This window comes from Topomyia yanbarensis, chromosome 2 (assembly GCF_030247195.1).
Source record: "Topomyia yanbarensis strain Yona2022 chromosome 2, ASM3024719v1, whole genome shotgun sequence".
Classification (NCBI taxonomy): Eukaryota; Metazoa; Arthropoda; class Insecta; order Diptera; family Culicidae; genus Topomyia; species Topomyia yanbarensis.
In genome coordinates, this window is record NC_080671.1 from 189,332,218 (window position 1) to 189,351,994 (window position 19,777).

A 19,777-nucleotide genomic window follows, 5' to 3' on the forward strand; every position below is an offset into this window, starting at 1 on the left:
CATTTCTTTCAAAATTGGTGTTGACCCTAAACTTCGTGAAATGGCCCTCAATGCCGAAACTTGGCCGGATGGGATGTATTTCCGCGAGTTCATCGACTTTCGGCAAGAACGTACTAATGACGGGAAGCAGGGGTTTCGGAAAACACCTCGACTGGGATAAATCCATCGCAAATAGCAGTTATTTTAGACTACGCACCGACAATTCGCCTGTTGATCAACGGCAACCGGGACGCACCGTAGAAAGCAATATGGAATCCCCCAATCCTCCCAGCACAGTCGTGCCTCTCGCAGTCAGCAGTATCTTCAGTCGTCCCGGCCCTGTGTCTGGGAATGGAGAGGGGGACTTCCAAATTGCCCTCTTTGGCAAGTATTTTAAAAATAATTTTGATGAATCAACCGTTTTTCCTGATGGAACTGCTTGTTCTAGCTCGAATGCTTCCGACTGTCAATTAATAAGTCAACGATGTCAGCCGTCAGCTGGAAACCTCCTGAGGAGCACTCCAACTTCCATCACGGGTGCTACCAATTCATGCAGTTCACCCGCGCCTTCTGCTGTTAGAAGTCATTCCAGTCGCCCCGGTGTGCATTCCAGACGACGGAATCAAGGAGTGCCGGTCAGCCTTCCGTGCCTAAAATCGTCGCCCATCCACTTATACTATCAAAATGTGGGTGGCATGAATTCCTGTGCAAATACCTATCGCCTAGCTACCTCGGACTGCTGTTACGACATTATCGCATTGACAGAAACATGGCTAAATGAGCAGACCCTTTCCAGCCAGGTGATTTGCTCTGACTACGAGGTTCTCAGATGTGACCGGAGTCCTCTCAACAGCCACAAATCCTCCGGAGGCGGTGTTTTGCTCGCTGTGCGTCGTGGATTAAAAGTTCAACATATAACAAATGATGCTTGGAGCAGCATCGAACAAGTATGGGCAGCGATAAAATTGGGAAATCGAACATTATATATATGTGTGGTTTATTTCCCTCCCGATAAAATTCGCGAGTCTGCACTAGTTGATTCTCATTCTGAATCATTGACTTCTGTTGTTGCGATGGCGCAACCCACTGACGAAATCATGATCCTCGGCGATTTCAACCTTTCTACAATAAAGTGGCGTTCCATTCATAACGGATTTCTACAACCCGACCCAGACGAATCAGTTTTTCATCCTGGCCGCATTACTCTTCTGGATGGCTATAGCACGGCTACACTTCTGCAGATTAACAGCACAACGAACGAGAACGACCGGATTTTAGATCTATGCTTCGTTAATGCCAGAGATCAATCGCCGCATATTTCCACCGCCCTCGCCCCGCTAGTAAAGTATGTTCGCCACCATCCGCCTCTTCATCTTACACTCCAGGACGTACCGCCTATGAAGTTTTCGAGCCACGCGCCCACCGTGTGTTACAATTATAAGCGGGCCGACTATAGCAGCATTTTGAATATTTTACAAAGTATTAACTGGGATTCTGTGCTAAGTAAGGATGATGTGAACTCCGCCGCTGAAACGTTCTGCCATATAATGAGCTACCTTATCGATCGTCATGTCCCAAAGTGTAATCAACGAAGTGATCAATCCCCCTGGCAGACAGCCGAGCTACGTCAGCTAAAAACTGCGAAAAGAGCAGCATTACGAAAGTTTACCAAACGCCGTACCTTGTCACTGAGAGCTTATTATGTAAGGCTCAATAACGATTTTAAAAAACTGAACAGTTTTTGTTTTTCAAACTATCAACGAAAAATGCAACGTAAGCTTAAGTCGGATCCTAAATCGTTTTGGAGATACGTCAATGACCAGCGGAAAGAAACCGGCTTGCCTTCTGCAATGTTTTTGAATGGCGAAGCTGGTCATGATTCACAAGCCATATGCAAATTGTTCGCCTCTAAATTTGCGAGTGTGTTCGTCAGTGAGACATTGTCCTCGCAGCAGATTGACGTTGCAGCTAGCGGCGTGGCCCAACTCGAACGGTCAGTGAATGAGATTCGTGTAGAGCACTCGGATATTGTATCAGCAGCATCCAAGCTTAAAGCATCGTCATCTCCCGGGCCAGATGGTGTCCCTGCTGTGTTTTTGAAAAAGTGTATATCTGGTTTGGTGGAACCACTCTGTCAACTATTCAAAATGTCACTGACAACCGCGATTTTTCCTCAATTGTGGAAAGCAGCTTTCATCTTTCCTGTCCACAAAAAAGGTGATAAGAGGAACATTGACAATTATAGAGGAATTTCTGCGCTCTGTGCCATTTCCAAGCTCTTTGAGTTAGTCGTGGTGGAGTCAGTGTTTTTTCACTGTAAGGAATATATTTCTAAAGACCAACATGGATTCATGCCGAATCGATCGACGTCGACGAATCTACTATCTCTAACCTCTTTTGTGTCCGAAGGGTTCGATGCGAATCAACAAACTGATGTTATATATACTGACTTATCTGCAGCTTTTGACAAAATCAATCACGATATCGCAATCGCTAAATTGGAAAAACTTGGCTTCAGTGGATCACTCCTGCGATGGTTCCAATCCTATCTCGTTGGCCGTCAACTCAGTGTGAACATAGGTGATGCATACTCCAAACTATTCTCCGCAACGTCTGGAATTCCGCAAGGAAGTCATCTCGGACCTTTGATATTCACTCTCTATTTCAACGATGTAAACTATCAGCTGAAAGGGCCACGGTTGTCGTATGCAGATGACCTGAAAATTTTCAACAGAATTAAGAGCCGAACGGACGCACTTTATTTGCAGCAGCAATTTGACACTTTCAGCAGATGGTGTGAAAACAACCGAATGAATCTGAATCCGGCGAAATGTTCTGTGATATCGTTCTCCAGAAAAAAGGATCCCATTGAGTTTGAATATAACTTGTCTGGAGCTCTTGTTTCCCGGGTGAGCTGCGTTAAGGATCTTGGAGTGCTGTTAGATTCGAAACTTACATTTAAGAATCACATTTCGTATGTTGTTGGTAAAGCATCGCGAAGCCTGGGCTTCATCTTCCGTACGGCTAAATCCTTCACAGACATTTATTGTCTCAAAAGCCTCTACTGCTCTTTAGTGCACTCCACGCTGGAGTATTGTTCGTCAGTCTGGAACCCGAATTACATGAACAGCAGCGATCGAATTGAAGGCGTTCAACGAAAATTTATACGGTATGCTCTTCGACGCCTGCCTTGGCGCGATCCTTTTCGTCTACCAAGCTACGAGAGTCGGTGTCAACTCATCCAGCTCGATACCCTTCAGCGCCGTAGAGAAACTGCAAGAGCCTTATTCATCTCTGATCTTCTGTCAGGACGCATCGATTCTCCAGATTTATTAGAGCGAGTCAACATCCAAGCAAGGTCCAGAACGTTACGCGGAAACGTTCTTCTGAGAGTGCCGTTTCGACGAACTATTCAAACAGCTAATGCCGCTATCACGGGATTACAACGCCTCTTCAATCGTGTGTCGCACCTGTTCGACTTTCATTTGTCTCGGATAACTTTAAGAAAGCGATTCCTGCAGTTTTTTAAATGTAATTAATTTAAGTTTCCATCATTGGGGCCGAGTGCGGCCTGTTGATGCGTGCGATAAATAAATAAATAAATAAAGCCCCAGATACATAACGGTTAAATAATGGTGATCTGTTATACCATGTCAGATAGTTAAACATAGGGTAGACGAGCCTCATTTCAGCTGCTCTATTAATTTCATTTTTTGTTGACACAATTACAACTGCACAATTTCACAGAATCATTAAAAGTTGGATTGTCTTGTTTTGCTTTAATTATGTAATTTTCTGAGACAAAATTTGTCTCAGAACGAGCCTGGTACAATATTGAAAATAGTTCTATGCATACGAATTCTACAGCGTGCGCCATCTGGATGTATCCTATTTCAACATTGAACAACTCTGCCATTTTCCAGCCGATACAATTCTGAAACGCCATTTTGTGCCATTTTAGCTATGAGTCGATTTACACCAATTCGTCGTGATTTTGCGAAACATTGTGAAATTCATCGAATTTCAAATACAATATACAGTTTTGTCACCGTTTCTTGGTTAAATTGATAGTATACAAAAATGATAACGATTTATCTATTGACAAGTGAACTGGTTCTGCCACAGAACTTTCCAATTCTTAAGGACATGCTGAATAGAGTCACAAGGTGGCTGCTAAAATGGCTGCCGTCTTTTCTGCGTCTTCTTTTTTATTTCATCGTCAAAATCAAAACATTGCATTGGCGCGAAAGACAAAATCAATTTTGATCCGTTTGGGAAATTTGTACACTCAGGTTTTTTTACGCGGGGGATACGAGCCGCGTAAATGAAAACCGCGTAAATGAAAACCGCGTAAATTTCAAAATCCGCGTAAATGAAAACCGCGTAAATTTCAAAATCCGCGTAAATGAAAACCGCGTAAATTTCAAAATCCGCGTAAATGAAAACCGCGTAAATTTCAAAATCCGCGTAAATGAAAACCGCGTAAATTTCAAAATCCGCGTAAATGAAGACCACTTAAATTTAAGAATCCGCGATAAAGGGAACCTCATTGATGGGTACCGCGTAAATTCCAAAATCCGCGTAAATGAAAACCGCGTAAATTTCAAAAACCGCGTAAATGAAAACCGCGTAAATTTCAAAAACCGCGTAAATGAAAACCGCGTAAATTTCAAAATCCGCGTAAATGAAAACCGCGTAAATTTCAAAATCCGCGTAAATGAAAACCGCGTAAATTTCAAAATCCGCGTAAAAAAACCGCGTAAAAAAATACCGCGCATAAAAAAACCGCGTAAAAAAAACTTGAGTGTACTTTTTTATTTTTCAAAACAAATGAAACACGTGGTACAAAAATCAGTCAGCTGATTGCTGAACGATACGCTTGTGTGCGTGCCATCTCCTATCGGTAGTACGTTCTAGCCGCACACAGATGCTGAACGAAACCCGAACATAGCAGAACATAACCGAACCTTTGTTGTGATGTTGGTATCGGTTCACCTTAAAGCCTACTTAGGATGACTTAACAGATGCCGATAAGAAGTTATTAAACTTTTAACGAATTGATGTCTGAGTCAGTTTTGCATGGGGCCTAGCAGTGCATGGTTGTGTATTAGTACTCGATTCACACGAACTAAACATTTTCGTGAAATAATCGTTAAGTTTAGTTCAATAGTATGATCAGAAGAATTATAGTAAGTAATTCGAGTCATGTTTTGGTTAGAAAATTTTAGTTCCACATTTTATCGCGCAGAGGGCATCAATACTAACTTTTCAACGGAACGAGATAGAGATTAGGTGTCTTCCACATAGTTGTAGAACAGGCATTTTGCAATAATTCTTCTGAACATCTCGATATTCTATCTCATTTCTATGAAAATATAGTGTTGGCGCCCTCTATGCGGTAACAGATAGAACTAAAATTTTCTTACCAAAACATGACTCGTGTTGCTTACTATAATTCTTCTGAACATACTAAACCTAACGAGTATTTCATAAAAATATATAGTTGATGAGAGTCGAGTAATGATTCACAACCTTGCACTGCTAGGCCCCATCCAAAACTGATTCAGATATCACTTTGTTAAAAGTTTAATAACTTCTTTTAACACAACCGGATTGATTAGCAGTCTTCGACAAAGTTGTAGTTGTATTTTCACTTACAGTAATAATACGATGCATACAGTGCCACCTAGCGGCGAAAATGCGAGTTAGTGGGTTTTCTCCATGTAAATTGTCGAAAAATCCCATACAAACTTCAGGCGCGTTGGTCCGGTAGCTAAACATGTCCGATTTGCTTCAAATTTGGAGCAAGTACTCCTGGTGGGACTAGGAATCGACTCAGAGGTGGTTTGAGTTTTCAAAAATTAATTATTTTTCTGGGCACTCTAGTGTGTAGGCAGTCGATCAACCAAGGAAAACTGAATAACATTTTTTCCCTATTATATTAAAGCAAACCCTAGCAACAAATCTAATGCTTTTCGGTTTTAACTAAGTTTATAAATGTTTTATTACAATCACCACAATGTGTATAGGCTTTATAAAAGTAATAGTTATTGCCAGATAATTCAGGTTTTATTGATATCTAAAAGCTATCTTCAAACCCCCAATCAATTGTGTAATTGAGTACAATAATAAAAATTCCTTTTTGCCTTATTAATTGCTTTATGGCGGCTTTAAAATGCACAAAATGCGCAAGAAATTATATTCGCAGTTTTATAACGTATTTATTGCGAACAATTTGATTAATGGCTACACTGGTTAAGAGTAATTCGCTAGATGCCATTATTATGATTGCCATTTGTAAAAACTTTTTGTCATGGAATACGAATTGGGTCATTAAGCTATATATAGTTTTCCGTTCCATTCGATAAATTTTAGGTCCAATATACATAATATAACATTATTTCAAAAAAAATTCCGTTATGATACGTAAAAACGATTTTTTTTGTTTTTTTAAAATAAATCTTATGTAAACTTGGCAACCATACATAGGAAAACTGCGGTTGTTTACATCTGGCCTATCAGGACAACACCCAAAATGAAAAAAAAAACTATTTGCAATGGATGGTGTTTATTAGAAAAACTCATAGTAAGAGAACTGCGGAGAGAAAAACAGCATTTTCGGCAACGTATGCCCCGGCATTGTATGGCAACACGTACAATGTTATAAGGATAGGCAATGTTCGATTGGGTTCGTTTTTTGACAGCTAAATGCGAATCCAATCGATCCAAAATGGAGTCTCCGCAGTTCTCTTTCTAGAGTTTTTCTAGTGTTTGTGTCAAATAAAAATAACCCTCTGGGAAAACCGAGAAAACAAGCCCTAATTTTTTCTGACACGGCATCATTTGTCATGAAATTTGATATGTCAAATCCTTCCTATAGTGTCAAATCCAGACTGTCAACATATTTCTTCATTTTAAATTTTAATATTATTTTCACGTTTCCTAAGTTGGAAAAAAACATTGTTGCAATCACGAAAATCAGCTTTATCGATGTAAGTAATAAAAAACGACATTTTTTTCTCATTTAATGACCCAATTGTTGAAAGTTTTTATATGAGAAATACAGAATAAGCACTCACTCCATACTGTTATCTAAACACTAAATTTGAACGGCATGTTCTTCATGACTGGGAAAGCCGTAAAAATTCGTAAATTAAGTATTCGATTTCGCTAACCTAATTATTAAAATTACACGCACACTTTGGTTATTTCTTTTCACTAACAAATTCGAAAGAGAAGATGTTCATATTAGGGGAAGATGGGGTAAAACGCACCCCCGGGACAAAATGCACCCCTTACCTATATCGAAAACAGCTGCAAATTTCTAGAAAAGGGGAATACCAGTCGGAAGTCCGTCACAGTAAACATACACTCTCAAAGCTTGATAACCGTACATCAATAGCAGCTCGAGAAATAAACAATGACGTGCTCTTCTCATGTAATTATTGTAACTCATGCAACAAGGATTTTCAGCTCTTATAAATGCGGTTTTACTATTATATCAGTGCATTCCAGTTCTATTTATACCGTAGCTCATTATTCTGTCGCACTATATATGAAAAATTTACTAAATAACTTTCGGTTTTAATGAAGCTATTTTCCGAAATTCAAACCATTTCTATCTTTTTTGGTTTATTGGGTAAATACAAGTCAAAACTTTAAATTTAATCGTTTTGACAAGAGTTATCATATCCGCTGTGGCGCTCCTCGACGTGGAAATGGTTGGACGTCGACTCTTGAAACGCTCGTATATGTGGCTTTGGGTGACTGAAACAAAAAAAAATCGTGCATAATCTGTGTTTAAATAAATCTTTAAATTGCATAAGGGGTCCATTGTTACCTTGAAAAGAGATTATAACTACTAGAGGTCGTAATTCGCTGTTAACACTGATAACTTATCATCTCGCTCTTACATATGCTAGACCCATTAGTTTGACACATATTGCCCCGGGTACACACATGTCAAAGTAATGCGATACAATATGCTAGAACGAGACCCCATGTTTCAGTCCGTGACTACATGGAGACCGTAGCGATTTGCTCCCTCTAGTAGTTATAATCTCTTTTTTACCTTGTCTTCAAAATTGTAAAACAAAATAGCTTTCGGTTTGAGCACTTTACACCAGATTCACCAGTGAAGCACGTATATTTTCTAAATAAATCGCTGTTACAACATTCTAAATCCGAGCACTAAATGCGTTGCTGCAGAATAAAACATTTATTCGAGTTCTTAGTTAAGCAGACTTTATCCATTTTTGAGTAAAAAAGCTTTTGATTACTATGAAACCATGCGATTACGATTCATATCAATTTTAATGGTGAAATTGAGGGATATTTTTTATCCATTTACTAAGCAGATTACAATCTTTCTTCTTAACTAAAGCTAGTTTCATTCTAATATTATATGTATTAAATGTTTGGTAAACATTACGGTGGGATAGAGAACTTCTTACAACGAATATCATTGTTCGCACTAACAACACATTTCAGCTGTAGCACAGAAACGCCACCCACTGTCATCACTAATAGAATGCCCTCCGACAGGCTCCACTGCCAGGCGCATCACTCGTTTCCATTCCTGACCGATCGGTTTCACCGCTGCACGACCTGATCGAAGCCATTGACGTAATTGATGGTGCTTTGTCCACCGTTGCACTCTACACCAGCACCGATAGCAGCGTAATAGATTCCACCATTGCACTAGAATCCGAAATAACTCCGGCACTCACCATCGATGGTTGTGGTGGTAGCGCGGAACTGTTATCACTACCGTCTGGTGATCTCGTGATGGACGACATCAGTGACTCGGCCGAGTCGGAGTATCGCTCACTGGAGACCAAGGACGATGATAGCGATATGCTGTACTATTGTCTCGAATAAGAGATGCACTTTATTGGACTGATTTTTTTGCATATAACCATCAGTTACTAATACGTGATGTAACCTTATAGCGCTTGTAAAGAGATTAGTTTGTAACATACGAGTGAACGATACTTTGCATTGTCATATCAACGTAAAGATACATTTTTAATTGAAAATTGGTAGACGTTTCATTCGATAAAATTAATGAGATTCTGTAGGTAGAGGTAGAGGATTCAACAGTTTTAATAGTTATTTTCTCGATAATTTTGTGACATTAGGTACTGTATGTCAGGAACAAAGCAGCCAGAATGCCAATTTATACGCATTTCATCGCTTGTATGTCAGAGTTTCGATGTAATTCGAAGCATCTCTCTCGTTCGGATTGGCACTCAAGCGTTTTCAACTATCATTTAAATTTTCATTCAATAATATTAAAGAAACTTGCATCATAAACTACAATTAGAATGCTTGTAAACACCGGAAGGATGCACGCTTATTGTGTTCCGAGCATCCGAAATCATCGGTAGTTCAACATATAGGACAAAAAAAGTGCTACACTAATATCAGGAGTCTTTCAGGTTTTCCATTCAGTCTCATGCAAATGCAATCACTAAGAATCATTTAAAAATTAATTTGCTTAAAATATATTTAAAAACTTATTTTTAAAGGGTCGTCACACTACAGACGAATAGTTGTAGATAGAGAGTTGGTATATTCAGCTGAATTGTTAAAGATAAGATTTTCTACAACTTCGCTGAAAACTCAAACTCTCTAGCTACTTTCAGTAAAAAATAATATTTCAAAAATCCAAACTATTCTAAAAATCCGCCTAAATAACTCCAGAAACCTGTGTGGTGTCATCAAAACGCAAAACCTTGTGATTTTACCGCAAAATAGTTACAGGATTGAATTAACATCACTGTTAAATGGTTTTACTGGGATACAGTAGCGAAATCTATGCCTAAACGATGCTATGCTGTTTTCCATTGTACATCAACTAACAAACAAGAATGTCCTAGCAATCAAATGTTCGGATATTATTTGAAAGGTGCACTTTAAAGTTCGGGTCATTCACCTCTTTTTTACTATGTGCACCGTAAGCAGCGTACTAGGCAATCGATTTTTCAACAACGCTATTCCCGCCCCTCTCCTTATGCTTTAATGGAACTTGAAAGCTGCTTCAACTGCTTTTATAACAGGGTTGGAAAAATAACTTAAAACAAGATGCTTAAGCAACTCTCATATATCTCATAAATCTAGTTGTGTCCAAAATACTTTGGTACAAATTCTTCACGAGATATTTTGAACACTATTTATTTAATACTTCTAAGCAAAACTTTACAAAGGAACCATTTCAAATACATAAAATGCATAATCCAAATGGAGACAAAATTATTAGATCATTGCAAAACAATTAAATTGTACCCTTAAATCTAATTTGATGCATCATTAAATTGAATTAAATGCATCACTTCTCCTGATTTCTTTCGGCAACTGTTTCTTTTTGATTAATTTGAATTAGTTATTGAGTTCGGCTTCGTCTCATCAGAATCCGACACCAACTTAGTGACAGGAGACAGGACTAAGCAAGCGCCGGATTAGCGATGATAATTTGAAGCAAATAGTGATGAACTAACGATGCTGAGACTTAAAAAACAACCAAAAGGATGTAATTTTCTTCATGAAACCAAACGAATTTGGGGGCATTGGCAGTAAAATTTGGAGGAATTAGAGACATTTATATTATTAGTTATGCAAAACTCTGTTGGAAACTATATTCAAGCGTTTAGATAATCAACTAATAAAATGTGACTAATTTTTGTGTTTGAAACTGACAAGTTTTATTCAAAACTACTTTGTTTTGTATTTTCATACGCATTTGGGTATGATTAATTCAGGATAGAAAGAACAATATATGATCATAACAACTGTACAGGAAGATCTTATCGAACTGAAAATCGTAAAAAAATAACACATTTTCCATATGTTGGCGTGTTCCAAATATTCCAAATTCATCATGACACAACATTTCGAAAACGTAAACATCACACGTTTCATTACGTTGCATTTGTATTCGACATAATATAGTATTTTCGAAACTATTTGGTTGAATGTTCATTTCTTTCCACTCCTAGGTATCGACATTATCCTTTGGAGCTCTAGTGCTACACTATTTGATGCTTCCAAAATGTAAGTGTTACTAAATGTGTGGCTTTCGTACTAAGTGAGACTCGATAACATATAACGATCAAAACAGAAACAATTTGAGAGTATTGAGTGTACATTTAGTTTATCGTATGTAAATGCGTCCAAACGAACTTTTGAACTAATGATCATTTAAATGAAAACCCGTTAAGGGACTCCTCTTCTGTCGAGTCCCGAAATTGAGCTAGTTTGGTGGAATAAATTGCAAAGTATCTACTGGAATTTCTCATTATTTATTGTGAAGTTATATCTTTTGATTTCAAATTCTAATTTTGAAGACGAGAACAACATTGGCGATCTTAAAACGTCATTGATTGCACTGTTCGATATTTGTCCTATTTCTGTGGGATTTCCTATCTGTATGGGACTGATTTGCGATCATAGGCAGTACATTGATGTTGAAACTGCTGCCAAGTAAGACTTTTCATGAAATAATTGCTCCGATTTTTTTAATTTTTTTTTATATTATGCAGTAACCATACTGCTATGTTTTCTAGTATACAGTCGGGTCTCGTATTACGCGAATAACTGGGGGTGTGAAAACGAAATCCGCGTAATAGGAATCCCATAGTTTATGGGATACTGACTAATTGGGGCTATGGCTGAATATTTCGTCTGCGTTAACATTTAGTGCCATACTTTGGAAAAGTTGTTGAGCTTACTTAGACCTACGATTTAGAGTAAATGGATATCAAATCAGTTGAGAACTGTGCCGCCAGGGATCCTTTAAAAGAGAGTAATAAATTAAAAAAGTTTCGTCACCTGTTGTGACACAGAACGACCATAATGATTTGCATCTCTTAACAAACACCTTCGCAAGATTTCTTATCCTTCTTGGCGCTACTTGTTTCTATTAATGTGCTTGATGGCGCTGAGAATTCCTCGACAGCGGTACTTCTCCTTACACTGTCCGGCACTCTGACGGAAAGATCGTCGGCGGTAAAATTTCTCCAGGCAACGATATCCCGATTTATTCTGACTTCGCATTTTTCCTCCCTAGCTCCCGTTGCTAGACCGCTGACCGACCTATACTGTGTAACTGGTTTACTAACGATTGTTGCTAAGATGCAGAGATGCCGACCAACTTCACTTTCATCCCTTTCCAGCCACTCTCGTAAGGTTTCTTCCATGGTTTCTTCACGGACTTGTTTCTAGGATGACCGAACTCAAATGTGATTTTTTGATTCATGTCTCTATATGAATACATAAACCTCATACACTTATTTGTATCAATATTTTAAAATTCTTGGCTGAATATATCGAGTCTTCAACGAAACTTTCTAAAAGAGTGAATATGTTAAAAATTTCTTTTCATATTCAGAATCTTCATCGAAGAGATTAACAGTACAGAAGGTACTTAATAATGGCGTAGTAAGAAATATTTTGTGTATGTACGTGTTTATGTGTGTGCACAGAAAACAAAAATGTTGGTAATAATAAGAGTTTTTCGTTTTTAGGAAAAAAAAACAACTAACACATTCAATAGGCGTTGCTTGTTTTTTGCTAAGAGCAGAACACTCTTACCTTTACCAATATTTGTTCTGTGTGTATGTACATTTGTTATAATTCATACTAAAGTGGGTAGTCAGTAGAAGACAGAAAGTGATTTTGACGCCTTTTCGAAAACCAAGATGACGGCTTCCGGTTACCATAAAACAGTGCAAACCATCATTAATATGGGTGTCATTTGAATGGGTGTGGTGAGTAGAAGTCCGAAATTGATCATCGATGTCATTTTGAAATTCAATTCAAATTTCCAGTTACCACAAAACAATGTAAATCATCCGAAATGTGTGTGTCATTTAAAAGAGGGTGATCAGTATATGTGCTGGTGATACTACTATTGTAGCAGGAGCAGCCTCCATAGCATTGAGCAGTCCTTATGCGACAATTTTGTCAAGCAACAATCATTGACCATACTCAGCATGTTACTGTATGAAGGGCGCAGAAAGAATTGAGTGGTCGGCTAGCAACTTCGCTTACACGCACCAAATAAGAGTTCGAGAATCTCCTTCAAATAACAAGATCATATAAGCCAACCGCAACAGAAACCATTGTAATAAAAGGTAGCACTAATAGATAGGGAGAAAAGCCTACCCAATATCCACGAAATGTTAGCGATAGAGAGCTGGCTACTCCACTCTTCCTGTCCAAAGCGTTTTAGTCAGGTTGCTTGATGGTCCCTCCAAATTCTCATGAATTGTATATATGTTATTGCATACAGTTATATAGCGAAAACAATTTTCTTTTGTGTAGAATTAATATTGCAATAAATTAAATTGCATGTGTATTCTAGGATTACTTTAAGTTAATATTGAATCACACCTTAAATGATATAGGGATCCTACATGGTACTGAAAAAATAATTAATAGTATATAATTATAGTAAAAAAATATAAAATTGCCGTTACTTTTAAGTTGCGACTGACAGCCTATGTAAATAGCTAATGCTAGAACGATCTAATCTTGCTTTCATCGGCATTCAACATGATGACAACAATGATTTCATTCGGGTATTTTCGCATCTCTATGGCTACGAAACAGGAAGAAGTATTTCATGTTTCGCCAAATCATAATTATATTGAAAATCAGTCCAAAACAGTATGAAGAAAGTTAGATGTCAGTCACAAAAGCACATATTTATTATCGCCTACTGGTTATGAAATACCGTAAACCGAGGTGACATTGATCACTTTTCGAAGTAATCATTACATATTTTTAGACGCAACACATTTTTTTCAAGTTTAATATTTTTAAACCATGTACTGATGTATGGAGAACAAGATTGGATTTTACCTAAAATTGTCCGTTTACAGTTATTTTTTCAAAAATGATTTCAAGTTGAAGTCCGTTTTCGTGTTCCCCTTTGATAACCGGCATGTTCACCCACATTAAGTTATTGATGTCAATGTTTTTCATTCAAATGTTTGTTTAAACTAATTCTAGAAAATTGTTAAATAGATGTTAATTAGTATTATACAAAGTATTTCAATGTACTGTAAAATTCGAGTAACCAAAATTCGTATAATTTGTGTCCAACTAGAATAAAAGATTCTGAAAACCTTTAAAACTACTAAAATAGTTTTGTTTCAGTGTTTTATCAATGTACAAAAAGTTTCATCCATTTTAACACGTTGGAATATTGAACATTAAAAAAATGTTGCGAATTTTAACTTAAAATAATTTGAAATAATTGCCAACTAGTTTCACAAAAAATGCATTAAAAATAAACAAACTCTTAAAACAAAATTTAACATATCCCAATGTAAAGGAAAATAAAAGATCGCTTGTAATTTATTAATCTTGCTCAAATCTGAGATTTATTTGCTTTATAAAAAATAGACACTTTACGAAGCTTCGTAAAAATCAGGTAAAATCAAATTTCGGTTTTTTGTAGTTTTTGTACACAAAAACCGAACAATATACTCAAAAAGTATAACAAATCAGTATTTTGTAAGTTTAGAGTAAAAATCATTTCAAATTAAAATGATTCGGTAGACCATTCTGGTTTAATAAGCGATCTACGAAAAAAGTGTCGTGTGATCAAAGTCACCCCGGTTTACGGTAGTTACAGAAATAAAAATTGCTGCTTGAGTGACCGTTCATTTCTAGAAAAAAATGATGATGATTTCGACTGTTTTGTGGTACCGCCATCTTCAAAATTTCATCAATCATCAATATCCGTTTCTACCGACCATCCGCTTACAAATGACTCCCATATTGATGACACCATTATTTATAGTAGTTTGCGTTGTTTTGTGATAACCGGAACCATCTTGACTTTCAAAATTGTCCATTTCGTCTTTTACTGACATTCCCCTTTCAAGTGACACCCATATTGACGATGGTTTTCACTGTTTTGTGATAATTGGAAGTCACCATCTTGGTTTTCAAAATAGCGTCAAATGACCTCATTTGATTTCATCCGGAACCGATACGGGAAATACCATGGGTTGAAAGAGCTGTAGGACCGTATGATTGAAAGAACTTCGCATTTTGTCTAAATTTATGAACCCAAAATGCTGAAATGATAGAAAAGTATATATATTTTCTTTGGTTCTCCCAGAACAGCTTTCCTACGGCCAAAATTGGTCCAATTAATGTGAATTGTGAAGGATCAATTAAAAAAGTCATATGTAGCGCATTTCGACAATTATTTGAATTTATAAGATGTTTCTTCAAAACTCGTCCATCACCCCAATTCGGATTAATTTCGGAACAGGTCTACGGATTCGAACGCTACTAGGTGCACAGAAACTGGACTAAATTAAAATAAAATGGAGGCTAAATCGAACTTCAATATATCATATGAGGTCAGGTATGGGATGAAAGGGGTCCCATATTACCTCAAGATACAATATCATTATAAATGGGTGGTTACAAAATGGGTGAGCTGACTGGCTCGGGAGTCTATGGACCAATAAATAAAGACGCGATATCAATGGGAAAGTGGCCAAATGGGAGTCTAGTCACATCTTTACAACAACTGGCAACTCGAAATAAACTAGTGATATTCTGGGTACCTGGCAACCAAGGAATCGATAGTAATGAAGTGGGCGACCAGGTGTGGTTCATCAAACATGTTTGTTGGACCAGAGCCATTTCTAGGCATATCTACCTGTATCATCAAACTAGAACTTTCGGCTTGGGCAAGAGACCAACTACTGAACGATTGGCGAAACGTAGTAGGTGCTCGACAAGCTAAGAAATTCAAACATCCAGATACAACGAGAGCCAAAAACTTACGTATAATCACAGGTTTATTTACGGAACATTGTTCTGCCAAATATCATCTGAAAAAATAGGAACTACGATCCCGCGAGCTCGGAACATGTTATCTGCTATTGTGCTGTACTATTTCCTTGAATGAAGCGACACTTCGGAAGGCATCTTATGATGTCTCGCGATGTATGGCATACCTGTCCCAAACGGATCCTCAGCTACATTAATAATGTACTACCCGGTTGGGACGACAGATGTGGACAAATAAACAACTCGCTTCCAGTTACATTGGATTTGGGAACTTTGTAACATGTATAGCAATCAAGGACAGCCACAAAAGATATCCTGAATAGTGGTCGCAGTGGCAACGTTTCCACAAAAAAAAGTCGTTCCGTTAAGTTTCTATCAGATCGGAACCGAGTAAAATGTCAAATTAGTAGGCTTTCCTGTTCCCATAAGTATTGTTTTGGTTCGGTCATAATTATTTTTTATCGGCATTTCCGAGATAAAAAGTCTCCCTAGGTGTTCGACTCGAAAGGTCCGAAGTAAATCTCGGGCTTTTCTCTCCTTTCATCGTGAGCCAAAGAATCAGAATGCTCATCCCGATGTTTATGTTTGCTTCTACTAATTTTACAAGCATAACACTAATAAACTCAAAGGTGTCAAAAGTTTCGACCTTTTCTTTCTTTTCATCGTGAATTGGCAGTATTGCTAATGTGCGTACCGCGCTGGAACAACCATGCTTTGATTTACCAGTTTAAGTTTTAGATCAATTTTTAAGGGGAGCGTCTGGTGTAAAGTGCTTAAAACAAAAGTTTTTTTATTTTACGATTTTGTAAGCAAGGCAATAATGCATCTTTTGTGTATGTTCGCTTTATACATTCATTGTGCACGAAAAAAATATTTTCAGTCACACATACGAGCGTTCCAAGAGTAGACATCCAACCATTTTCAAGTTGAGGAGCGCCGCGGCGAACACGATAACTCTTGATGTAATTGTCTGATACGGGAAATTCAATATGGGTCATTCCACGCGAAGTGATCAAAAAAAGATGCAAACTTGAAATCGACCTTCACGGATTTGAACCAAATTTGGAGGAATTGTTCATCTAGGGCCAATATATAAAAACCCAAATTTTTGTGACAATTGAACCACCCCTCGGGTCATAGGAGCACCCCCCGTTTTGGCAAATTGCCAAAACCCTTGATTTTCTTTTGATCTTATCTCCTGTTCTATTTACTCTAGAATCAAACCACAAGATGGCTTTTGAAGAAAATTGTTCAAGGAATTTAGAAAAAAATATTATTTTTTGCCGGCAGTGATGCCAACTATGCGATTTTTTCAGTTAAATTTTAGAAGTTAATTTTTCTCTCAATACATATATTTTAATTTTGAAATATTTTAAGCTGTTATCCTATTTTTCTCGACTGCATTATTTGGAACATGTGAAAGATATGATTGAAATGGCAGTATGGGCCGTTAGTGAAAAAGGTTGCATGGTTTAATGGTGGTTTAATAACTAGATTTTCCAACGCATGAGTTATTTCAGTGACGATCATGTGTCTTCGAGTGTGTGTATTGTCGATGCCAATAGTGGTCCTTACACGTTCAATATTTTTGTCGATTCACAGTGCTAGCGGGCTTTACACGTTCAATATGCTCGTCAATACGAGAGAGTATTGACAAAAGTATTGAAAGTGTAATGAAAAAAGTTGGTTTGACGGTGTGCATTCATATGGGATTGACGTATTGATGGTAATTCCATCAATTCATCAATACGCAAATATATTGAACACGTAAGGCCCGCTTTAGAGTGGTGCTCACGTTAATAACGTCGTTTAGCATTTATATCACTGACATTATTTTTTTTCTTTTTTCCAAACAATTGCATACGATTACTGAGTGATGAAAATTCCGTTTAGTTGCACATACTAACAAACATAATGCTCTCTTTTAATCGAGTTCATGATCCGCACTTAGGGATACTAGGGTGAACTAAAGGTAGTGAATGCAACTAGGTGAGGCCATTAAGTAGAGTAACTTACTCGCTACGTAGCCCTCAAGTTGAACTACAGCAAACTAGAGAACTGATTGGAAGTCTTATGTTTGTTTGTGGTAATGGTTGCTTTTCTATTAATATTGATTGTCTTTAAATGTTTTATCGAATGAAATATCTAAATTAAAAAATAAATGTTTCATTGCCTTTTACCAATAAACTGCACTGATAGCTGCCAACATTATTCCTAATAACTAGGCTATAGATTTGTAATATGCACATAATATTTATATCGAACCTTTAGTTTAGGAAAAAAAAATATTGCCCAATCAACCATTTTTAAATTACAATTTTTTGCATTACTTTTAATGATTAAACAAATATTTCCAATGTAACTAATCGATTGAATCCCTTTATTTCAGCTCACTGAAAATTACTTTTAGTACCATACGTGTAAAACAGGGTTATTCTTATGTTGCGAGGCCTAAACAGAACTGTGCAGGAAACAAACTGCAAATGATAATAAAAATAATTCCGTTTAGAATTGCTCGGTTATCGAACCAATAAAAAGATCGCTAAAATACCATCCGCTATTTTAAAATTAATTAACCTTAATTTAAACTCATTATTTTATATTCACACTGAGTGATAATCATGTAAAGAGTAAGAGCCAGCTTGGATAACAGAAAAAGTACTGATCAAAAAAATCATGTAAACTTTTTTCCTTCTTCAGAAGAAATCGATTGTCTCGCTGAAAGTAGACGAAAATGTTGCAAGCGCTTCTTTTTAGTCTTATCACTGGAGTAAGAGTGAACGAGTAAAAAAATCTTCTGAATGAAACTTATGCGAGTAGATATAGCGGAGCAGCGTGACTGTACAACATGCACTGAAAGAGTTTGGAGTGATGTGGGCCACGGTTATTAATCAAACAGAGGTGATAATTGTTATTTAATCAATTTTTGGATTTACTAGTGAACATGATTGAACGCTTTTGTCGTTAAAAATAGATAGTAAGATGAAATTACGCAATAGTAGTAGAAATTTTTGTCAAACGACACAATACGTTTATATTAAAAAATAAAAAAAAACATAGACAGGCACTTTCAGGAAGCAGATGAGCAACAGTAAGTGCGGCAAACTACTATAAGCGACTGAAAGAGGTTGGAAGCAGCAGATTTTAAGCATGAGTTAGATCTACGAGGAAAGTGTACAGTTGTTCGAATTTGCAAAATTCTAACGTCGCGTTATTGGATATATCTTTCGAACATCTTATATTTAAGTCAAGTTTGCTGGTTGAAATATTGAACAATCTCTTGACCACTGTAAATTAATTGTAATATAATATTTTGGTATCGAAGAAAATATGTAGATAATAAAGGAAAGTTATTCCACGGATAAGAGTATCGTTCTTTTATTTTCAAACAACTATGCTCGAAATACACTCATTTTGCCTCCGGGTGTCAGCACACTAAAACTTAAAATTCTGAATAGGTATGCATTCACAATTATATATCATCAAAAATAGGTTCATTGTCTTTCAAAATATTCTCCTTGAAAATCAATACACTCTTACAAGCGTTTAAGGGGCTACATACCTTTTTGTTAGCAAAATGTCATGAAAGTTTGAATTTACATAAAGGCATAGATAGTGGCGTCGTAAGAAAAAATTTTCGGGGGGGGAGGTGGTATATGATTTTTTTGTATATATACAATATATGTATGTATGAATATATGTTTTTTAGAGAGCAGAAAAAATGTTCAAAAACAACCTGAGCAGGAAAAAAATGTACTAAAACCAACAACTCAAGGAACGTGTTTGGATATCCACCCGACCCGCTAATACAACTACTCTTGCACGGAACCTGATTCCTCCCCGGCATTACCTTACGGCATTACTTCGGGAAGAGGTTTTTTATCTGCACAGCACACACTGCTATCCAACTACTTATGTCGTTTTTTATTGAAAAACCCCATTAGTAATTAGTACTTTCAGTAGGGTTACACAGCCAATC

The 19,777-nt window shown here is 37.1% G+C and overlaps 1 protein-coding gene across 5 annotated transcripts in view; it reads left to right on the top strand.

Annotated features, from left to right (window-relative positions):
- The window catches only part of LOC131682485 (RB1-inducible coiled-coil protein 1), an 84,597-nt gene extending 65,431 nt beyond the window's left edge, over nt 1-19,166 (top strand). For 3 of the 5 annotated variants that reach the window (XM_058963978.1, XM_058963979.1, XM_058963980.1), the window contains exon 14: nt 8,524-9,429. In XM_058963978.1, coding sequence (XP_058819961.1) covers nt 8,524-8,859 — 336 coding nt within the window. In that variant the 3' untranslated portion in view covers nt 8,860-9,429. Of the gene's footprint in view, nt 1-8,523; nt 9,430-10,976; nt 11,032-18,187 lie in introns of those variants that run through there. The other 2 variants (XM_058963981.1, XM_058963984.1) reach the window with 2 other exon arrangements.
- The last annotated feature ends 611 nt before the right edge of the window (nt 19,167-19,777 follow it).